Source organism: Eucalyptus grandis, chromosome 6, assembly GCF_016545825.1.
Source record: "Eucalyptus grandis isolate ANBG69807.140 chromosome 6, ASM1654582v1, whole genome shotgun sequence".
Taxonomy (NCBI): Eukaryota; Viridiplantae; Streptophyta; class Magnoliopsida; order Myrtales; family Myrtaceae; genus Eucalyptus; species Eucalyptus grandis.
In genome coordinates, this window is record NC_052617.1 from 9006214 (window position 1) to 9026017 (window position 19804).

A 19804-nucleotide genomic window follows, 5' to 3' on the forward strand; every position below is an offset into this window, starting at 1 on the left:
TAAAAAAAAAAAAATCAAAAAGTACTCAAAAGTTCTATTTTGAGCGAAAAAGCAAACTTCCATGATTTGCCCGAAGCCAACGAACCAATTGCCCGGTACATCATAAAGAAGCCTATCAACTAAAGTTGGGCCCGGGTTGCCTTTAAAGTTCTGGCTGGAATTTTAACCAATTGAAGAAACGGCATAGGCATCTTCTAATTATTAATAATAAATTTGAAAAAACCAAATTTGCGACCAAATTTACGTTCTTAGAAAAGGACGTAGGTATATTCTGAATTTTAACCAATTATTAATAGGCATATATATAAAAAACCCACGGCCAAATTTACTTTCTTAAAAAACACTTCCCTATTTTAACCAGCTGGGGGGGGAGAGATTACTCTCCTATTTAAACTCAACGGGAATTTTAGCCAATAGAAAAAAGGACATAGGCATAGTCTAATTATTAATAATAAATAAAAAACCAACGGCCAAATTTACTTTCTTAAATAAAAACTTTCCTATTTTAACCAGCTGGGGGAGAGATTACTCTCCTATTTAAACTCAACGGGAATTTTAGCCAATAGAAAAAAGGACATAGGCGTATTCTAATTATTAATAATAAATAAAAAAACCAACGGCTAAATTTACATTCTTAAATAAAAACTTTCCTATTTTAACCAGCGTGGGAGAGATTACTCTCCTATTTAAACTCAGCGGGGAGGCATTACCGTTCGGTTCAAACCAGCGCGCTCATTCTCATCAATCTCTCTCTCTCTCTCTCTCTCTCTCTCTCTCTCTCTCTAGTGCAGTTCTGCAGGCATTGCGAGAGCTCAACAATGGAGGAAGTGGACGGGACCGAAGCCGCACCTCAGGTCGGTTCCTTCCTCTCTATCTCGTCTCTTTACTTCCCGTCCGTCGCCGCCGAAGAAAAACGATAATGGAGTAGAAGAAGAGCGCCATTAGGTAGTCCGATCGCGTCTCGCAAAAACCTGGAACAGATTAAGAAAAGAGCCGAGTTCCGCCGCATCCGAGTCGCTACAAACTCGCGGATTCGCACTTTCGTTCGATGGTTTCCATCGCCATTGGTACGAGAAAGTGTTTTTAGTCGATCGGTTGGCTTTGGTTTCTCTCTGTTCACGGAAGATTCCTCGGGTCGATTAGGATGATCTGTCGTCACTTCGTTCATTTGACTGCAGTATCTGTTGCTCGATCTTGTGAAAGATATATACAAATCGATGAACACGGAAGTTGTTGTCCAATCACGTTCTTCTTGTTGTTTTGACAGGGCGAAGCTTACAGTCTCACCAGGATAGGGAGATTTTTTACGGCGTAGAACGCTATAAATGTGGGACTGAGTTCGGATCGTGATTGCTTGCAGTTCTCGCTAACGTTTGCGTAGTTCTTCAATGTTTATTGAACGTGATTCGTTGTGTTTTCGTATTGGTGCGGATTTTGGCTCATCGTATATATCCCTGTCCCTCTGTACCTGTTGATTTAACTATACGGTACTTTGAGTTCGACTCTAGAAAAGGAAGTGATCGTTGTGTTTGGTTCTATGATGTCCCTATCACGTTTTCATGCAGTGCTGCATCTTTGTTCACTTCCGTAATGCAAATTTTGGATTGGGATATCCACCTCTGTTCTTGAGCGAGTCCTCAGAATCTGCGTGGAATGATAAAAAACTCGTAAACTGATGATTTTGATGTAAATGCAGGTTTATATGGCATGCATTCTCCAGGGTAATCGGTAAGTTTTCTTGCCCAATTAGTCCAATATTGTTAATTTCTATGGCAAGTCCAAATTAAATCCGAGTTGTCTGCAAAATAATAGCAAACGGTTGTCACTTTAAGGAGAGGTCTCACTACTGATGTACATCAACTGGTTCAGCACATTATGCCAATATGACATTTTTGGATGTAGATGATTGCTGACTGATATTGTGGTTCATCTTACCAGATTTTAGTGTTTCAATGAATTAGAGGGCATCTTTTATGACTCACTTATCATATAACCCTCATAAAAAAAAAAAAAAAAAAAAAACCTGGGAAACTGAAGATGACTGAGAGTTCCTTTCACTTTTAATAAAAACATCAGTATTTGTTGCTAATACATGTAATGAAGTGAGCAAACTCTTCTGATATAATACTGCTACAGTGAGGTAAATAAAATTGATATTGCAGTCAGAGGGTCGTTTTAACAGTTAGCTTGAAAGAATATTTTGTGATCAAGTTACTTCAAGCACCTGCATTTATCCAAATGCCCTGGTGCTTGACTACTCATATAGCAAGTGCCTGTGCCTTTAGCCTGCATTATAAAAACTGAAAGGTGGATCTTGCTTTAAACTCTGCCTGGTTATAGTTCCAAATTTGAGGAGTCAAGTTTGTCTAGTCTTGAAAATTCTCACTATGGTGTTCCTCTCTTTTGCTTGTGGGGTTCATGACTTTGTCACCATCTTTAAGTTACTAAAGCTGATTTTGTTGTCCTCGAATGATCTATACACTGAATTCAAGTAGGGATTTTGCACTTTGCCCGACAAAATTTTAACTGTTATTAAAAATCCTGTTTAAAACAGGTTCTGCATGTTAATTATGAATGAAAGAAAAGTCCTATCATGCAAGATCAAATTATAAGCAAGCTGGTAACATGAGGAAAGCAGGCTTAAGAATATTATAATATGAACTGGATAATTAAAAATGATTAGGAATTTGTTGAAAATATCATGATTAGGTGGTGTGGCCAACAATGACCTCTATTTAGATACTATTATTTCTGTTTATCTATTAGGACGATCATACTACTCTGACGAATTTTCAATTTGTTCTTAGCATTGGAGTTTCTTACTATGATTCCAACATTCGCCAACTTCATGTGCTGGAGGTATGGGAAGATGGAAGTCCAGATTTTCCCCTAATTGAACTTGGTATGATCTCCTAGTGAGGAACAATCATTATTCAAGACATTGCAGATAGTCCTTTGAGTATGAAATTTGAAAGACAAATTTTAGGTTGGTTCTGAATGGGGTTTGTCAGCTCATGATAGTTCTTTGTCCATCGTGTGACCACTGAATCCTTTTCAGTATATTGTATCTTCTTCTTTGTAATGTTCTGTCGAAGGATGACAAAATTTTATCACATCATCTTTTATGTATGAATTTGATGAATCTAATTAATTGCTCTTCTTGTCCAGTGAAATATCAAGCAACGCCTCTCTTCATTTATACCAGTACTAAAAGTGAAGAGTCTTTAATATCTGCTTTACAAAGAAGTGGTACGCTGCTAAGTTTTCTCTTTAATTATATTACACATTAGTTTTTCCATGCTTACTCTTTAAGATGACGCAGATGGTACAGCTGAGGCTCCTACAGTGAAGCTTGTAAAAAGTTCAGTATTCAGCTACGAGCAAGCATGGCACAGGTTGGGGAGACATTACTCTGCAAACACCTTTTGTTTAAAATGGCTTTCCCCAATCTTATGCTATTAGGGCCTCCAGAAGAATAGAGCTGTCTATGATCTTCTTGTAATACAATCAATAGCAACCCCGCAAATGGCTTGATCTCAACCAATCTGCTTGTGTAATTGAGCTTCTGGAAGAACCTTTTTTGCACATTCTGCGAGTGTTCGATTGACAAGCAGTTCATGCTTTTTAGGTCTAACCAGGAGCAGAGAACTTAAGACAGCTGGCTATGATCTTCTTGTAATACAATCAATAGCAACCCCGCAAATGGCTTGATCTCAACCAATCTGCTTGTGTAATTGAGCTTCTGGAAGAACCTTTTTTGCACATTCTGCAAGTGTTCGATTGGCAAGCAGTTCATGCTTTTTAGGTCTAACCAGGAGCAGAGAACTTAAGACAGCTGGTTCCACTCTATGCCACTCAAAGAAGTTCTTTGTAGTTCACAAGAATCAGCATTAAGTTGTCTAATAAAAAATGGCATATGTTAGACAGACAGTTTACTTCCTGCTTGACCTAACTACATTTGGCTGAGGTGTAACTAATATGTGTATGTTCTGATGCAAAAGATATATACCTTTGTCTACTAGATTTTTTTTTTTTTTTTTTTTTTCAAATTTCTTCTGCAGATTGATGTACCTTCGAGTAACAGGAATGGACGATGGTTTGAGCATTAAGGAGAGAATCTCTTATGTAAGAATCCATATCCTTTTTCCACCTTCTAATTGGATGTTTATGTCAAGGCATTGTTCTACAATCTGTGATGGAGCACGTAATGGTTCCGCTATCGAGGGTCAAGACTAATTCTCTCTTCTCAAAGGATGGATTAATTGACCGTATTATTTAACTATATTTATATATAAATTGGGATAGCTTTCTGAGGGAATTTTTATTGTTTCTAATTCCATTTCAGTTTCTTCTACATTTCTTCCACTATCTTTCCTGAACTTCTATTGAATTCCCCCTCTCCATTCTTTTCTTTTTGTCAATCCTGCATTTGTCCTGCGTCACCTACTCCTTTTGCACAACTTGATCTAATGACCATGCTTTTGTTCTATTGGTGAAGCAAAATATGCATGCACTTTTTTTTGTGCTAATATTGAACTTAAAGCTTTCTTTTGCACTTGAACTTCCAGTTAAGTTCCATGATGGACATGGGAAGTGAACTTGAAGTTCGTGCAAGTGGAGGACTTCTTGCCATTTTGGAGAATGAAAGAATTGTCGATACACTTGAGCAGATGGAATCTGGGAATTCATCAATCACCATTGACTCTGTCATTCAGATTTCACTGTATCTATTTCCATATAGTTCAAAAACCCTCTTGGACCCCCCCCCCCCCTCTCCCCTCCTGGTGTTTTATGGAAGTAGACTTGCATTTCCTTCACTTCTTCAACAGAAACAATTTTCTCAAACTAGATGCAGCTGCCCATGAAGCATTGCAGATATTTCAAATAGACAAACATCCAAGCCACATGGGCATCGGTAGAGCAAAGGAAGGGTAATGGAGAAATACCTGATAAGTCATTTTACTGGCCGAACTCTGAAGATCCAAGCTGATTTTTTCAATTACAGGTTCTCGGTTTTTGGCATGATGAACAAGGTCAGTGAAAGTCGCCTGTCTTCTTTAGTGGAAATTTTAATATGGGACTGACCCAAACTTTCGATCCAGTGTGTGACACCAATCGGTAGACGGCTCTTGAGGTAAACTTTGTTCATGTGCTTGTAGCACTCTTCTTTCATGAACGATGCCTGACTTGAGGTTTTGACTAATGGCTCTTGTCACTTCAGAAGTTGGTTCCTGCGACCTATAGTTGACCTTGAGCATTTGAATAATCGTCTGAATGCTGTATCCTACATTGCTTTTTTACATGCTTCAGCTAAAAGGCCTGCATTAATATGTGAACCATATAACGGATGCTAATTCATTACTCTCTGTATCTCGTGGAAGGGGTTGGTGCCAACTGACTGAGACATGCTATCGTTATATTTGGGCCAGGAACTGTTCTAATAGACTTTTATTCTAGGGAGGCTTCACTTTAGAAATGGTTCCTGAATGATATATATTCACAGCTAAAAGGACCGATGGTGTTTCTTTAACAAAATGAAGATTTCATTTTTCCTTAGCTCTGAGGAACTGATGGATTCTTTGCGTGAAACTCTAAAGTCAGTAAAGGACATTCCATTTATTCTCAAGGTACAGAAGTGCATGTTCTCTCTTCCTATGAATGTGATTCTTGTAAAGCATATTTCTTATACTTGTAGAAAGGACTTCTTTCCCATGACTTTTCTAGGCACCAAGTTTTAGGTTGTATAGGCATAGATTCACTTGATTATCTGTTGATGAATTGTTCCTTGTGTTCTGAGGTTTAAAGTTCTTTTTTTTGTTTTGAAAGAAATTCAACTCCCCAAGCTCCATATGTACCAGCAGTGATTGGTCTGCTTTCCTGAAGGTAAACAGACATCTTGTTTGCATCCAACTTTTCTCTTCTTACATAGCATGGTGGGCATTCTCCTCTAAACACCTATTTTTTTAAGTCAAGTGGTGATAACATCACTAAGCTATTGGTTACATAATGCTTTCCTTTATCAACTAATTAAACAAGTGGTCTCATTGTAGATTATGTATCATTGCTTGTACAATATACTAACATCATAGATTCTCTTAATTATGAGTTTTTTCTTGAGTAATCATTTTTGGAAGTTTCTCTCTCTCTCTCTCTCTCTCTCTCTCTCTCTCTCTGTGATAACCCAAATTTAAAGTGCCTCTACATCCTGAAATCAGTACTTTTTTTTTTTTTTTTAATGTTAGTGCCTTTTCAGCATGCCGAGAAAATTAAGAGGAGGACCAAGCACATGCTAAATGTGAATACATTCTATGAACCTATGATAACTCAAATTTAAAGGGCACCTGTATCCTGAAATTTGTACATCTTTTGATGCAAATGCCTTCTCACTGTGCCAGGAGAATAATGAGGAAGGTCATGCACTTGCCAAGTGTACATACATCCGATGAACCTTCATATTCCTTCATGTACAGTCAGAAAATTTCCATGTTATTGATGTCTCCGAGAGAAATGTTTGCCCTTGAATGGTTGAGATATCAGAAAAGACAAAAGATTCTTTCCTCAATTAATAATTTGAATGCAAGACTGGCTCTAATGACAATGATTAATGATTATTGTGCTTCGCTTGTTCTGATTTTCTTTAGGCAGCTCCTGCACCTTGATTAACTTGTGACATGAAGTTAGTTTGGATCACTTTGATTCATCCAGTAGTATAAATTTTATGCTATGGGTAGTGTCATGGTACTCTTAGGCAGCATGCAGTTATTTTAATGCACAAAAACTATGAATTAACCGCATTGTATCATAGGAGTTTTATAACATGGTCAACAATATGCAAAAACCAATTGTTCCATGGACAAATGCAAGTTAAAAGCTAGAGAAGGTGTTTAAGTATCTGGAAATGGGGTTATATGCTAATCTTACTGCTTCAAGCATTGCTTTTTTTAATGGTTAGTGCTACAAGCAGACAATCTGAAATATACTTTGCCAACTTTTACTGTATGCATGTTGCAGAGTGTTTCTTCTCTCTTGCATTTGAACAAGATACTTGAGGTAGGTATATCCGAAGGCCTAGATGAGCAAATGAAGTACTTGAGCACAGACATTCTTGAAAAGGTACAGTACAACTTCCGCAGTTGTCCTCCTTTTTTGGCTTGTTCAACTGACGTGTCTATGGAACATTGCCACACAGGCTAGTTCATGCATCACAACCGAGCTGGCTTATGTTTATGAATTGGTCAGGTTTTTTCTCTAGTGTGGACTCTTTCTTCATGTTTTCTAACTTCCTGAATGGAATTGGTTGAGAGAGGTTCTACTGGTGAATTTACTATAGGAAGTTTAGGATATTCCATTATCTTCTGCAAGACTCACGGGAAATCTTAGTATTTTTCTTTCAAGGTCTCAGATTTTTTGCTTGTTTCGGACATGTTGCAAAGATATTTCTGAATTGATGTGATAATGTCCACATTTTGATGATTCAATACCTATAAACAAGAGGACAATGGCATCTTTACAGCCCCTTCTAGTTTTTTGGGTTGTTTGCTCTGCCATTATCTTCTTTGCCTTTTCTAATCTGGAAACTTTGTCTTTCTGTTTAGGAGAAAGTTCTCTCTTTCCTAACTATTTCCTCCTTTCTTAGTAGTCCACTTTTTCATTATCATGCAGTCTACACTTAATCACCTTCTTAGGCTACTTTTACATCATTCTCTAACTTTGTTTCCTTCTGTAGGTAATTGGGGTCATTGATATCAGCAGAATTAAGGAGAAAGGTTATGAGACAATGGTGAAAGAGAGTTTCTGTGATGAGGTCAGTTAATGCTACTCTTCTTCTGTCTAGGTCACTTGGTTGAAACTTTGCTTCCAACCAAGTGATGTGTTAAGACCTCCTATCCTGAGCTCTTAATTAGGATTTTTGAACGCTCGGATTGAATATGTTAATATTATTCTTTCTATTTGCGTACAGTTGGACGAGCTAAGGCAAATTTACGAGGAACTGCCTGAATTTTTGGAGGAGGTTCCTGTCATTTGAAGTCTCTGATACATCAATTGTAATGTAAGGAGAAATGAGTTCACATAAATGTTCGTCTTGATTGAAGTAGTGCATCCAGGTGACATCTCTGGAGCTTGCGCATTTTCCTGACGTTTTTAAGGACAAACATCTTCCATGTATTGTCTATATTCAACAAGTAGGTATGCCTGCATTTTCTTGACCAGATAGTGCTTGTTAAGTTCTATTTGTCTTACTTACATTTTTTTATGTCATTTCTTTTTTTTATTTTGATTCATCTGTCTGAAGTATACTATCACTGGATGCTATATGTAGAGGTGGTCAAAACTATAATTGATTGCTAATGCGTCAGGCTTGTAGCTTATGTTCAAAGCAAAAAACTACTACTCAAATCAGATTGAAGGATGAAAAAATTGTCATTTGTTTATCATTTTCTAACTTCCCAAGGCACTTTGATTGATACTGGAATCTTAATGAAGATTTCACCTCAAGGGTATCTCTAGATCATCCCATCATGTCATCAGCATATATTGTTAAGGATGCAGCAGCTATGTCATTGGAATATCATTAGACCTGAATCAGGATAGCTCCTTGTAGTACCAGTTTCAGCTGGGAAGATTAGACATGTTGCTGCAGATTTTGAAAACTAAACCAATATATTTTACAGTGATGTCACAAATTTACAGATTAGAAAATGAAGTATCCTGACATTAAAATAAGAAATTCTAGAAACAATAGAAGATTCCTCGGCTGAGTTAAACTTTAGGAAACTTTATCCTTATTATTATGCCAATTTCCCTTGATTCTCTCTCTTATCACTGTAGAATTTTCTTTAGACCTACAGATTAGTTTTTCATATGATTTATCTATTGAAAACTATCAATTATTCCTATTTTTATTTTCAGGGTACTTGATGTGCATTCTTGAAGAGAAACTTGATGAAATGACCTTAGCAAGGCTTGAAGATTTTGAATATGTTGTGAGTTCATTCTCCATTAAATGCACAAGTCATCCAATTGCACAATGTGATTCATGTATAACAGGGGACTTCTTAGATTATCTACAGTTCTCTGACAATGATGGAGAGATGATGAGGTTCTTCTACCGTACCACAAAGACAAGAGAACTGGATGACCTTCTCGGGGATCTTCATCATAAAATCTTAGGTTCACAAGATCAACTCCTTCCTTTTGATTCTTTTTCCCTTTTCTTTCATATATTTTCAGCTATGTGGAGTTTTTGACGATATGTTCAAGGGAAAAGTTAATTTCCTCAACCACAACATGAAAAAAATGGTTGAGGATTCACGCTGCCCGTTCATGGGTGAATGGTTAGATGAAGCAAACTGCTGCTTAGACAGGAAACGAGGCCCCTATTCAAGATGCTCTAGTGAACCTGTTCTCTCCCCCCCCTCCCCGGGGGCAACTCATGTGAAAAAAAAAAAAAAAAAAAGATGCTTTATTAAAAATATCTAAAAAGTAAAATTAAAATTGCAAACAGGAAGTGAACCTTTTTATATGGGAAGAGTCGGCCAGATCAAACTTTTGTGTAGTTGGTAAATATTTAGCTGCAAGCAAGAGGTAAAACTCACCTAAGAAATTAGTGCATTATCTTTCTTATTCTAAATTTTTTCTTTCCTCATTTCATGGATAACAGACATGGAGAGGGCAATCATCAGAGACTTGATTTTACACATACTGACATTCTCAGCTCATCTGCTTGAAGCTGTGAATTTTGCTGCTGAAGTAGATTGGTGACTCTCTCTCTCTCTCTCTCTCTTTCTGTGACAGACGCTTGAGATGTGCTCATACATGCACTAATGCTTATATGGTGCACACATCCGTCTTTCATTTCTTTATTTCAGATAATTAAGTCGATTTCCTGCCCTATAACTCAAATTTGAATTCATGTACATTATTCATAATTCGATAATGATCACCTTATTGTTGTGCTTCTAAGCTTCTTGTCATTGGCACTGGTGGCTCGTCAGAACAATTACGTCAGACCTACACTCACAGAAGAAACCTTGCTTGACATACAAAATGGAAGGTAGGAGCTGTCTAGAAAATGCCTATCATGTCAACTGAAATTAATTTTTCCTGCCCTTAAGTTTTTCGAAATGATAGTTTCCTGCAAATTTTCAGACATGTTTTGCAGGAGATGACAGTGGACACTTTCATTCCAAATGATACAAAAATTTTCAATGACGGTAATTTTGACAATGTACTGCACTTGATCATCAATTCTGTCAATTTCAATCCAAAAGATCTAATCACTCTTAGTATTTGTTGGTTCCAGGGCGCATTAATATCATCACTGGTCCTAACTATTCAGGGAAAAGCATCTATGTCAAGCAGGTTCTGATGATAAGAGTTTCCTTTTGAGATAGAATTTTGACTCCCTTTTGGACTAATGCACTTTGAGTTGTCAGAGATAGATAGTTTGTTGTTAATCTGCCACATAGATAATGTACCTGCACTTCTTTCAGTGTCCAATCACACTAACAAATATTCTGACATGATTTGGCCATTACTACATGGCTTCAGCCGTTGGCAGCATAGATTAGTGGAATTTATTCTTTCTTCCTACTTCTGAGTAGTCATTGTTATGTCGGCCACCTGCTGCTACTATGATACATTCAGTTGATAGCCTGAACACCTGCTTTCACTTGTGAGAAACTATTGGGCATAATATTGATCTTCATAATAGGCATCTGAAATATTGTGTGTAAAATGGCTCCCGCCATTCTCATGCAGGTACCTCTTCTGTCTTATTATTTGTTGCTGTTTCTCTAAATTGTGCTTCGAATTGAAGAAAATCATTTAGTGTATAACCTTGAAGATGTTTTCCAGGTTGCTCTTATTGTTTTTCTTTCTCACATTGGAAGTTTTGTGCCTGCTGAATCAGCAACTGTGGGTTTGACAGATAGGTTGGAGTCTTGAAGTTAACACTTTCTTCAATCATCTTGATTGTCATTATATTGAAGTTGCAATAATGTTAGAAGTTCTTCACAGAATATTTTGTGCAATGGGAAGCAAGCTTATGACTGCGGAACAATCAACATTCATGATTGATCTCCATCAAGTAGGAATGATGCTAAGGCATGTCTATCTGACAATGGTTTTCATTACGATGCTTGTCTTGAACGTCAATTTCTTACCTGGGAAAATTCACATACCATCATTGAGTACTAGTTTAAAATCTAAAGCTAGACAGTTTACTGTGGGGAATATATCCCTGCTGCAGCATTTATTTGATCTTTTTTACATATATATGGATTGACATTCTCCCGTTGGGATGTTACGTAGGCAGGCAACTTCAAAATCATTATGTCTGTTAGATGAATTTGGAAAAGGCACTCTAAATGAAGGTTTTTACCTGCCTCGAGTAAAATTTTTCAATTGCAACAGCAGACTGTATTACGTCATTAATATGTCCTTTTGGTGCTCTTTTCAGATGGGGTTGGTTTGCTTGGCGGAGCAATCAATCATTTTGTCACGTGGGACGAACCACCAAAAGTCTGTTACTTAGTTCCTTTCAAAATAGTTGAGACAATGCCACCTAGCACTTCAATCCGCGAGGCAGATCACTAATCTATCTTCTTAGCTTAGACAATAAATTGGCATCCTGGTATTAATCTGATCCTTCTACAGAGATATAAACTTTATGCAGGCCAAGTTTTTGGATTATGACAAACCATTGTAAAGTTATTGATATATCTTTTAATAGGACACTTTTCTGATTTGTGAATAATTACAATCTCTAATCATATGCCATTGTATACAATTTTTACTTGTCTTGGTCAGTCCAATGGATATGGTTAATTTTTCTCTTTTTTTCCTCTGTATTCCGTCGATCAGGACTGCTGTTTTCTGGGATTTAAAAAATCAGTTGAAATATCTTGTGGAAACAACTATTTGTCAATGATTGGCACCGGGACCATATTAGGCTGTCCAAACCTCTTCATATGCAGTTGTGGTCCTCACCCATGTTCTAATTATGAGGCTTTCCAACTAATTGTTTGCTTTGCTGCCCTCGAAAATAAAGGGCAATCTTTGAAAGAAAAATCGGCCCATGTTATGCTAGTCATTTTAGCTTAAGTCTGTCATTTCTAGCCAAGGGAAAGAGAGTAGAAGACTGACAAACACCTGAAGTCCCACAGTTACATTTTAAATCTTTCTAATAGTAGAAATATTGAATGACTACTTAATCATGCTGCAATGATCTGCAGGTTCTAGTCTGCACTCACTTGACTGAGCTGCTTTCTGAGAATTTTTTACCAAAGGTATTGCATTGCTTTAGAGTTGAATTTGGCATTTAGACTAACAAATAGAATTGGTGACTGGTTAACTATATTTTATTACTAAATCAGTGTGAGCAGATCAAGTTTTACACTATGAGCGTTCTAAGGTCCAAGGACAACAGTGCAGACGTTGAAGACCTTGTTTTTCTATATCGGTATTGCTTCATTTTCTTTGCCATCAATCTCTTGAATGTTGCAGTAAGCAAATTGTCTATATTTGAGTCAGGATATATTGGGTAATTACTTAGAAGTTACATGGGGTTATTTTGTTGGTGGCTTTAGCAGGGCTTAAGTAGCTTGAACTCCACCGGGAAAGAGTTCAATGAGTGATTGTCTTTTGTGGTGACTGAGAATGGCAAAAACTATGGATCGAGTACCTTGAGTATGGGAATAACCAAGATCTATAAATAGTTCATTAAATTTTTTATATTTAGATAAGTAGATATTTATAGTTCTTTTAATCTAGTTTATCAGACGTGAAATTGTCTTGAGCAATATTCAGTTAATTACTCAGCCCAATGAGAAAAGGCATTATGAAACAGAGAAGTAAGAGTCATAATTTCAGAATAGTGGGTAGCACCTTGATACAAAATCGAAGGGTTAATTTATAACATAAAAAAGTATCAACCTGAGGTAATTTTGTCTTCATAGTTGGCAAGGTGGCCTGACCTTCAGTACTGCTACCATTTTTTATAGTTCTTGTGACAAGACTGCAGCTCTGGCTTTCTGAAATTACATGGATTTATGGCATCATATCTACTCTGAAGTCTCTAATTTTTGTGTAGCCTTGTTCCAGGACACACTCTTCTTAGCTATGGTGAGTACATGAATGTTTGAGCTGGAGGTTCATCCTGGAGGTCACATGTTAGGTTCCTAACATGTCTTTTAAAATCCTGCAGGGCTTCATTGTGCTCTCCTGGCTGGTACATCCGAATATCTATTGGCAATCTTATCCTGTGGTGTGGGATATTTAATTATGTCCCATAGGAGGGGGTGATGCGCTCTTTAATGCTTATCCTATCCTATTAAAAAGGACTGGGAAGATGAACCTGTTCCCAATTATTTTCACTTGCAATCTAGCAACAAGTGAAAGAAATTAATATCGCATGCAGAGAATTAGAAACAAACAAGAGAACGCGGGTTATATGAATGATTCATTAGCTCTGCCATTTGATTTTGCAGGTCTTCCAAAAGAAGTTATTAGAAGAGCTGCCCTGCTGCAAGAAGTTAAGGGGAATAACCAGCCTGTTGATCGACTGTGCAATGAAAACATATCAGCACAAGATCAGCGGTACAAGGTATGGGAGGTTCCATGATTGCATAGATACTTTGTTGCTTTTTCTCCTGTTATAATATATCTGTCTGCAAATCCAGAAGGCGGTAGACAAGATGCTGGCATTCGATTCCCAAGACGGTGATCTCAAATCGTTCTTCGAAGACATATTTCCTTCATAATCCTAATTTTCCTTTCATCATTAATTAGAGTTATCTCTAGTTTGCATGACTGGACTAGTAAAAGACGTCTCCTGTTGATGTCCACTAAATCTCTCATCTCCCGCCCTCTCGACAGTTTAAGTAGAGAGACCATGAAAATTGAGGAAGTGTAAGTGGCCCTCCCATCTACTGATCATCGTCCACTGAAGTCGCGACATTTTCTGTTCTGCTTTGAACTTCCCGGGTAAATCTTACTGACAATGCTCTTTCTTCTGATATGCACAGCCCGGCAACATACCATCTTTAAAAGCGACGATTCTTATTAACCCAAGCATATCCGCAAAAACTGAATTGCTTCGTCACGATTGACAACATGTAGTATGTAATCCTACCGTCTGAAAAGAGAAAAAAAAAACAGTTCTTCCAATTTGTCTTGCTTGTTTTGCTTAAGTTTCAACAGCGGCCAGCTGCTGCACGCCCATCGGGTATGTGTACTGTGGTGAACCGCGGAAGACTATGTCTATAAGCATACGGTCCGTTGCTTCTGTGGGATGGACAAGATCCCAGAACACATGGTCTCGCCGGTTGGAGCACAACTGCGAAATCGGTAAACATGGAATTTGTGCACGCAGGTCACCGAGACCGCAACAAGCCGCTTTCACCTCCGTGAAACCTGAAGAAATAGCACAGCTAAGTCGTCAGTCGATAGGCCTAGAGAACGGACCGATATGCAGAAGATTCAAAAAGGCCTCACGAGTCCCCGCTTGAAGTCCTACCGTAAGCAGATGGATTCTGGATAAAGCCTAGCACGACGTTGTAGATATCCAAGTAGCTGTAGCTGATGTCGCCGAGCTCTGACTTCAGCCCCTTCATCATCGCCAGGAGCGCCTCGTTATACATGCGACACCAGGAATTCGTGTCCTCGTTGCACTCGCCCGGTGCGTTCTGGTTCCTAACCCTCTGTGCCGGAGTGCATCCGATCGGCGCGAGCCCCGCGAACACGAACTTGCGCGCATCGTAACTGTAGAGACGCTGCCACGGGAATTCAGAGTTTCCCGAAAAGAAAAAGAAAAAGAAAAAAAAATCAGAAAACGCCACCTTGGGCAGCCAACAAGAACAAAGTTCACGCAAAAACATCGCTGTAATTAAGGCTGATTTTAAAGGAATGTAGGTACCTTTATGTGATCCTTCAGCGAAGAGACCATGAGGTCGACGTATTGCTGCGGCGTGTGCTGCTTGCGGAGATCAGAGGATTTGACGTAGTCGAAGATGTCGTTGCTTCCGATGCCGATGAGGAAGAGGGACTTGGCCACGTGCTTCTGGGCACCGGACGATCCCATGTGTTGCACCAGGTCATCGTGCACCAGGCGGTATAATTCCACTTGGTCCTTTAGAGGGATCGATTGTTGCTGCACAGTAAAATTAAAAGAATTTGAGTCTTTTTGTCGGCCAAGCGGGGATAGCTCAGTTGGGAGAGCGTCAGACTGAAGATCTGAAGGTCGCGTGTTCGATCCACGCTCACCGCACTCCTCATGCTTTTATTTCGCTTTTAATCTCTCTCTCCGTTTTTTTTAATAGTTGATTGGTCTTACATCAAATACTACATTGGGAGAGTCGATTTGTATCGAAGTAAAATAATTTAGAATGAAGAGCTTGTTACAAGACGCTTAAATAATAAGGTCAAATTTGATCGCGAAAAATCGGAAAGACAGCTTTTGTCACTTACAAGTTTCTCATCAGTACCATCAAAGATGCCAGCACCTCCGGAGGCGAAGCTGACGCCCGTTAGGAAGGGTGATGATGAATTGCTCTGGCTGGAGTTGGAGATGAGATATGGTGGCGATGTTGGCAAGCCCAATTTTTCAGCTGCGCAAAAAGCTCATAAAAATTAGGTATGATTAATATCATGAAAACTCAAAATTGGTATACCTGATAGTTAAGCGACAACAATACGTGATAGTTGACAGTTATGCCAGTTTGGGAGTAAGCACAAGTTCATCAGTTTATAGTAAGCACAAACGGAAGGTGAATTTGCATAAATGTATCGGTTTAGGTTTTTAGTGATCGGAAATTTAATTTAAAGTAAATTTATCACATGTATACAAATTTATATGTTTTATGGTCAAAAAATTAATTTTGGATAAATTTGTCATGAATTACCAATTTGGAGTTTTGGATAATATTAAACCTTTCTATATCCTTATCCTTTCTCTCTCTTTTCTATCTATGCACGAAGAAAAGCAATAATGATCTAGCCATTGGATCTAAATCAGACGGGTCCCAGCAATAATTCAGTAGATAATTACGTAGAAATAGCAAGGAAACAGAAGGGCGAAGATTGCAGAAATGGGGAAGATCTCTATGGTTCTCAAACATCGAAGGGGGTGAAGTTGATTCGCTTTTCCAAGAGGGCGTGTCCTTTATGTAGCTATATCGCCGTGACAACGAGATGATACCGCGGAAACTTAAAACCGCGGCGGATTTCTACCGTTCAATGTATGCTCCTACGTCAAATTTATCCCGTGACACCACATGCCGAACAGTGCCGAACTTCATCCTTGAATTGGGGAACGCAGATTGCTTGTCTATACGTACGCGGGTCAAATCGATATCATACTGAGATTACGTGATAAGGCCAAGACGATAGATATCCGGCTCTCCACATACGACAAGACGAACAAAGAATCGAAGCCATAAGCAGATATGCAGATGGATGCAGAAGTGTTCATGCGTACCGATAAAATCCGCGCAGTTCTTGCCGTTGCTGAACCTTCCGTTGGGTTTCTTGGTGGGGAAATCCACGCCGTAGTAGGGGAGGATGGCTCTCGCGACCGAGAGCGGCAAGTCGTTGTTGTTGCCCACGTCCATGATCGAGTCCCCGAACACGAAAAGCGCCGGCACCATCTGTCCCTCCGAGCAACTCAACCGCAGCAGAACAAGAAACACGACCCAGAAGCCAGTCATTGCACGAACACAATCAGAAGCCATTTTCATGTCCCCTCTCTCTCTCCCTCTCTCTCTCTCTCTCTCTCTCTCTCTCTCTCTAACGGGGTCATATAGATGGAGGGAAAGAGGTGACGATGGAGTTGGTGGCGTGAAAGCAAGAAATTAATTTCCCTTTCCATTCGGAGATAGTGTAGAGGACTGGAAGGGAATAAATTGACGAGGACATTGAATTAGCGGAGAGTGTTCTGTCCCCAGCAAATATGCCATCTTTGTTATTGGGGCTCTTGTCGGTGAAGACGGCCCTTGATTTTTATCTTCTTTTTTGACGATTTTTTATTACTTCTTGCACTTTTCAGTTCTCATTATTGAATGCCTGCCCTTGCGCTCTCAAACTTAAGCCGTTATTGAAAGCAGATTTAATTATCACTCTTTCATACTTAAACATATATAATTAGGAAGGTAAATGGAGTCTTGAAAAGGTTTGAACTCACGATATCCTGCTCTGCCAGCTCTGCCATGTAATATTTTGTAGGATTAGTGCTAACAGCTTCAACACTTAAGTTTGTTAGATTAAAACGTGATCTCATATTTACATATTTTATCAGTCTTCACTCCATTTGGACTTAACAATGATTTCGTTATCGGACTATTGGATAAAAGCTAAGTATTATCTTAATAGCAGTCGAAAAGATTGATCTAGAGTATGGAATTTAATGTTCATGCTCTTGCTAGTTATTTATATATTTAATGTTTATGCTCTTGCACGTTTATATGTATATGAACTATAATATTGGTAGGTCATGTATTCTTGTGCATGTATAGCAAGTATTTTTACATGCTTGATTAATCTTTGTAGGAGCTATGCCACGATAATAGTGTGTTAGGGCTAACGCATATGTTTTACTATCTCATATTTATAAGGTACGAGAATGATTGGAGTTCATTATGTATATCGAGGAGAGAAACAAAATGAAAATATGGGCAGAAAATTAGATATTATAACCCCATTATTTTTAAATTTATTATACGGATATCAAATCAGTAATAAATTTTTCAATTTTGTCATATTAGTCCTAAACCATTGTCTGAACTTCTAAAGTAATCATTGGGCGCGTTTGGTAATGATTATGTTCCTGAGCCGATTCCGACTAGAAATGATTATTTTTTATTCGTTCCTGAACCGATTCGAGTAAAAAAGTGTGTTTGGTAACTGTTCAAAATTTTTTTATTCCGAATAGAATTGCGTTTGATACCGTATTAATTGATTATGTTCCAAATTATTATTTTTTAAACTTTTAAATAATTTTTAAATAATTTTTTTTCTTTTTTTTTCTTTTTTTTTCCCCTTTTTCCTATTCTTCTTCTTCTTCTTCATATGGCCAATCGTCGGACCGGCGACCGGCTAGACGAGGGCCGGCGACGCTCCGGCGAGGTCGGCCTTCGTCGCCGGCCGAGCCGCCGGTAGCTAGGCGAGGCCGCTTGGTCACCGACGGGGCTAGGCGAGCCTCGCCCAGCACCACCGGCGAGGCTTGCCAGCCCCCCACCGGTGGCTGCCGGGCTCGCCGGTGGCGGGCTTGCCTCCGCCGACCTTGCCGGACCTTGCCCCGGCTGTGCGACCCTCCGCGACCGGGCAGGTGGCGGTGGGGCGGTGGCGGACGGTAACCAAGATGACGAAAGGGAAGAGCGAGGGTTTCACCATTTTGATTCTTTTTTTGATTCTCGAACGAAGAATCAATTTTTTTTTTATTCTCAAATCTTGTCCAAAATTGTTCCTGTGAACAAAAAAATTTTACCAAACGCGATTCTCGTCCCAAACCGATTTTGGGAATAAAAATCAGAATGCACTGTTTGGCACGTTGCCAAACAGGCCCTTTCTAACCAATTTTCATAGGAAAATCATTGACGTGACAATTCAATCATCAATCACTGTTCTATGTGACATATTACCACGTCAACAATTTATGGTTGGAAAGACTACATTGGAAATTTTCATAACATTGTAATACTATATTGGTAAAATTTGAAAGTTTAGGACCTAATTGACATTCATATAATAGGTGTAGGACTGATTGAACGACTTCCCTGGCAAAAAATCATTGTTCGGCTATGATGCCATATGAAATTGGTAACTATATTTGAATGTGTTGAAGTTTTTTGTTTAAACTTTATCGGTTGTATCATCGCTTTTCTATATTTTGAATGTGTTGACACCCAAAAATGATCAACTTTCGATTATTATTGACAAGTAACAAATTGAGTGCGATAAAAGACAGTTTGGTTGGAACAATTGACAACACCAGTGAAGCCATTGACTCACAATGAGAAAGTTACCGATGAATGCCTTCATGAAGACTTGAGAAATTGATCCAGAAAGTCATTCACTGCGAGCAATTAGTACAAAAAAATCTACCAAATGGTTATATCAATTGTCACTCCACTACTGGTATAGAGGCTAGATAGAAGGTTAAGCAATTCCATATATGATTTTTTTAGAGATGCATTTCTTGATCAAGTAGGGCTATGTACAAAGCAGAACATAAACTTAGTAGGTAGTTGTACAAAAGAATGCGCCGGGGGAGGGGGATGAGTCTAATCATTTATCCAATCAATCTTTTAACTTCTCGTGGACAAATGCTTTGAAAAATAGGACTTATGGTGCGTTTGATAACCATTCTATTCCAATAACAATTTCTGATTAGAAGTCATTCCTTTTGATTTTGCTCTTGAGAACAATTTTTAAACATTTTAAGGCATTTGGTAAGTGTCTAAAATTTATATTCCAAACCATTTTCTTTTAATTTTTTAATAATTTTATCACTTTTTCCTTTTTGTCTTTTCTTTCCCTTCTTCTTCTTCAACCTCTGGCCAATCGCCGGCGCTCTTGAGGTTGGCGATCGACCAAACAAGGGCCAGCAAACTTCGCAGCCCTTGGTGAGGCCGCACCTCGTTGGTTTAGCCTTAGCTTGATTTTGGAATTGTTCCTGAGAACAAAAAATCAACTTTTTTTACTTCTGATTCTACTCCAAATCTATTCCTAAAAATAAATTTGTTCTTAGAAATAAAAAATTTACCAAACAAATTTATGTTTCAAATCTACTCTAAAAAAAAAAAAAAGG

At 38.5% G+C, this 19804-nt stretch overlaps 2 protein-coding genes and 1 non-coding gene across 14 annotated transcripts; 2 read left to right on the plus strand and 1 right to left on the minus strand.

Moving 5' to 3' along the window:
• Positions 1–759: 759 nt before the first annotated feature.
• On the plus strand, positions 760–13969 carry LOC104448218 (DNA mismatch repair protein MSH5). Of its 12 annotated transcripts, none has more exons than XR_005551769.1 (34): positions 760–854; positions 1697–1728; positions 2808–2902; positions 3169–3249; positions 3323–3395; positions 4062–4125; positions 4569–4723; positions 4830–4931; positions 5006–5033; positions 5103–5134; positions 5222–5279; positions 5541–5627; positions 5827–5883; positions 7012–7113; positions 7190–7234; positions 7727–7804; positions 7961–8011; positions 8106–8187; positions 8911–8984; positions 9072–9171; positions 9662–9758; positions 9965–10054; positions 10150–10214; positions 10304–10362; positions 10858–10934; positions 11020–11106; positions 11314–11375; positions 11462–11523; positions 12237–12290; positions 12378–12463; positions 13094–13125; positions 13208–13301; positions 13491–13606; positions 13683–13969. XR_005551769.1 is itself a non-coding variant. In XM_010062016.3 (34 exons), exons 1-34 carry the CDS (start codon positions 819–821, stop codon positions 13761–13763), a joined length of 2424 nt encoding a protein of 807 aa, XP_010060318.2. In that variant the 5' UTR covers positions 760–818; the 3' UTR covers positions 13764–13969. The 12 variants fall into 12 exon arrangements, 5 of the variants coding, with proteins under 5 accessions (XP_010060318.2, XP_039170674.1, XP_039170675.1 ...); XR_005551770.1 differs by having other exon boundaries at positions 13686–13704; XM_010062016.3 differs by having other exon boundaries at positions 13208–13231.
• A 75-nt stretch (positions 13970–14044) lies between these two features.
• On the minus strand, positions 14045–16959 carry LOC104448217 (GDSL esterase/lipase At5g55050-like). Its single transcript, XM_039314745.1, has 5 exons — positions 16478–16959; positions 15469–15608; positions 14918–15151; positions 14519–14774; positions 14045–14415 (listed from the first exon to the last, which is right to left on the minus strand). Exons 1-5 carry the CDS (start codon positions 16734–16736, stop codon positions 14189–14191), a joined length of 1116 nt encoding a protein of 371 aa, XP_039170679.1. The 5' UTR covers positions 16737–16959; the 3' UTR covers positions 14045–14188.
• Positions 15196–15268, plus strand: TRNAF-GAA. Its single transcript has one exon. It is a non-coding gene; the product is annotated as a tRNA-Phe (tRNA).
• Positions 16960–19804: the final 2845 nt, after the last annotated feature.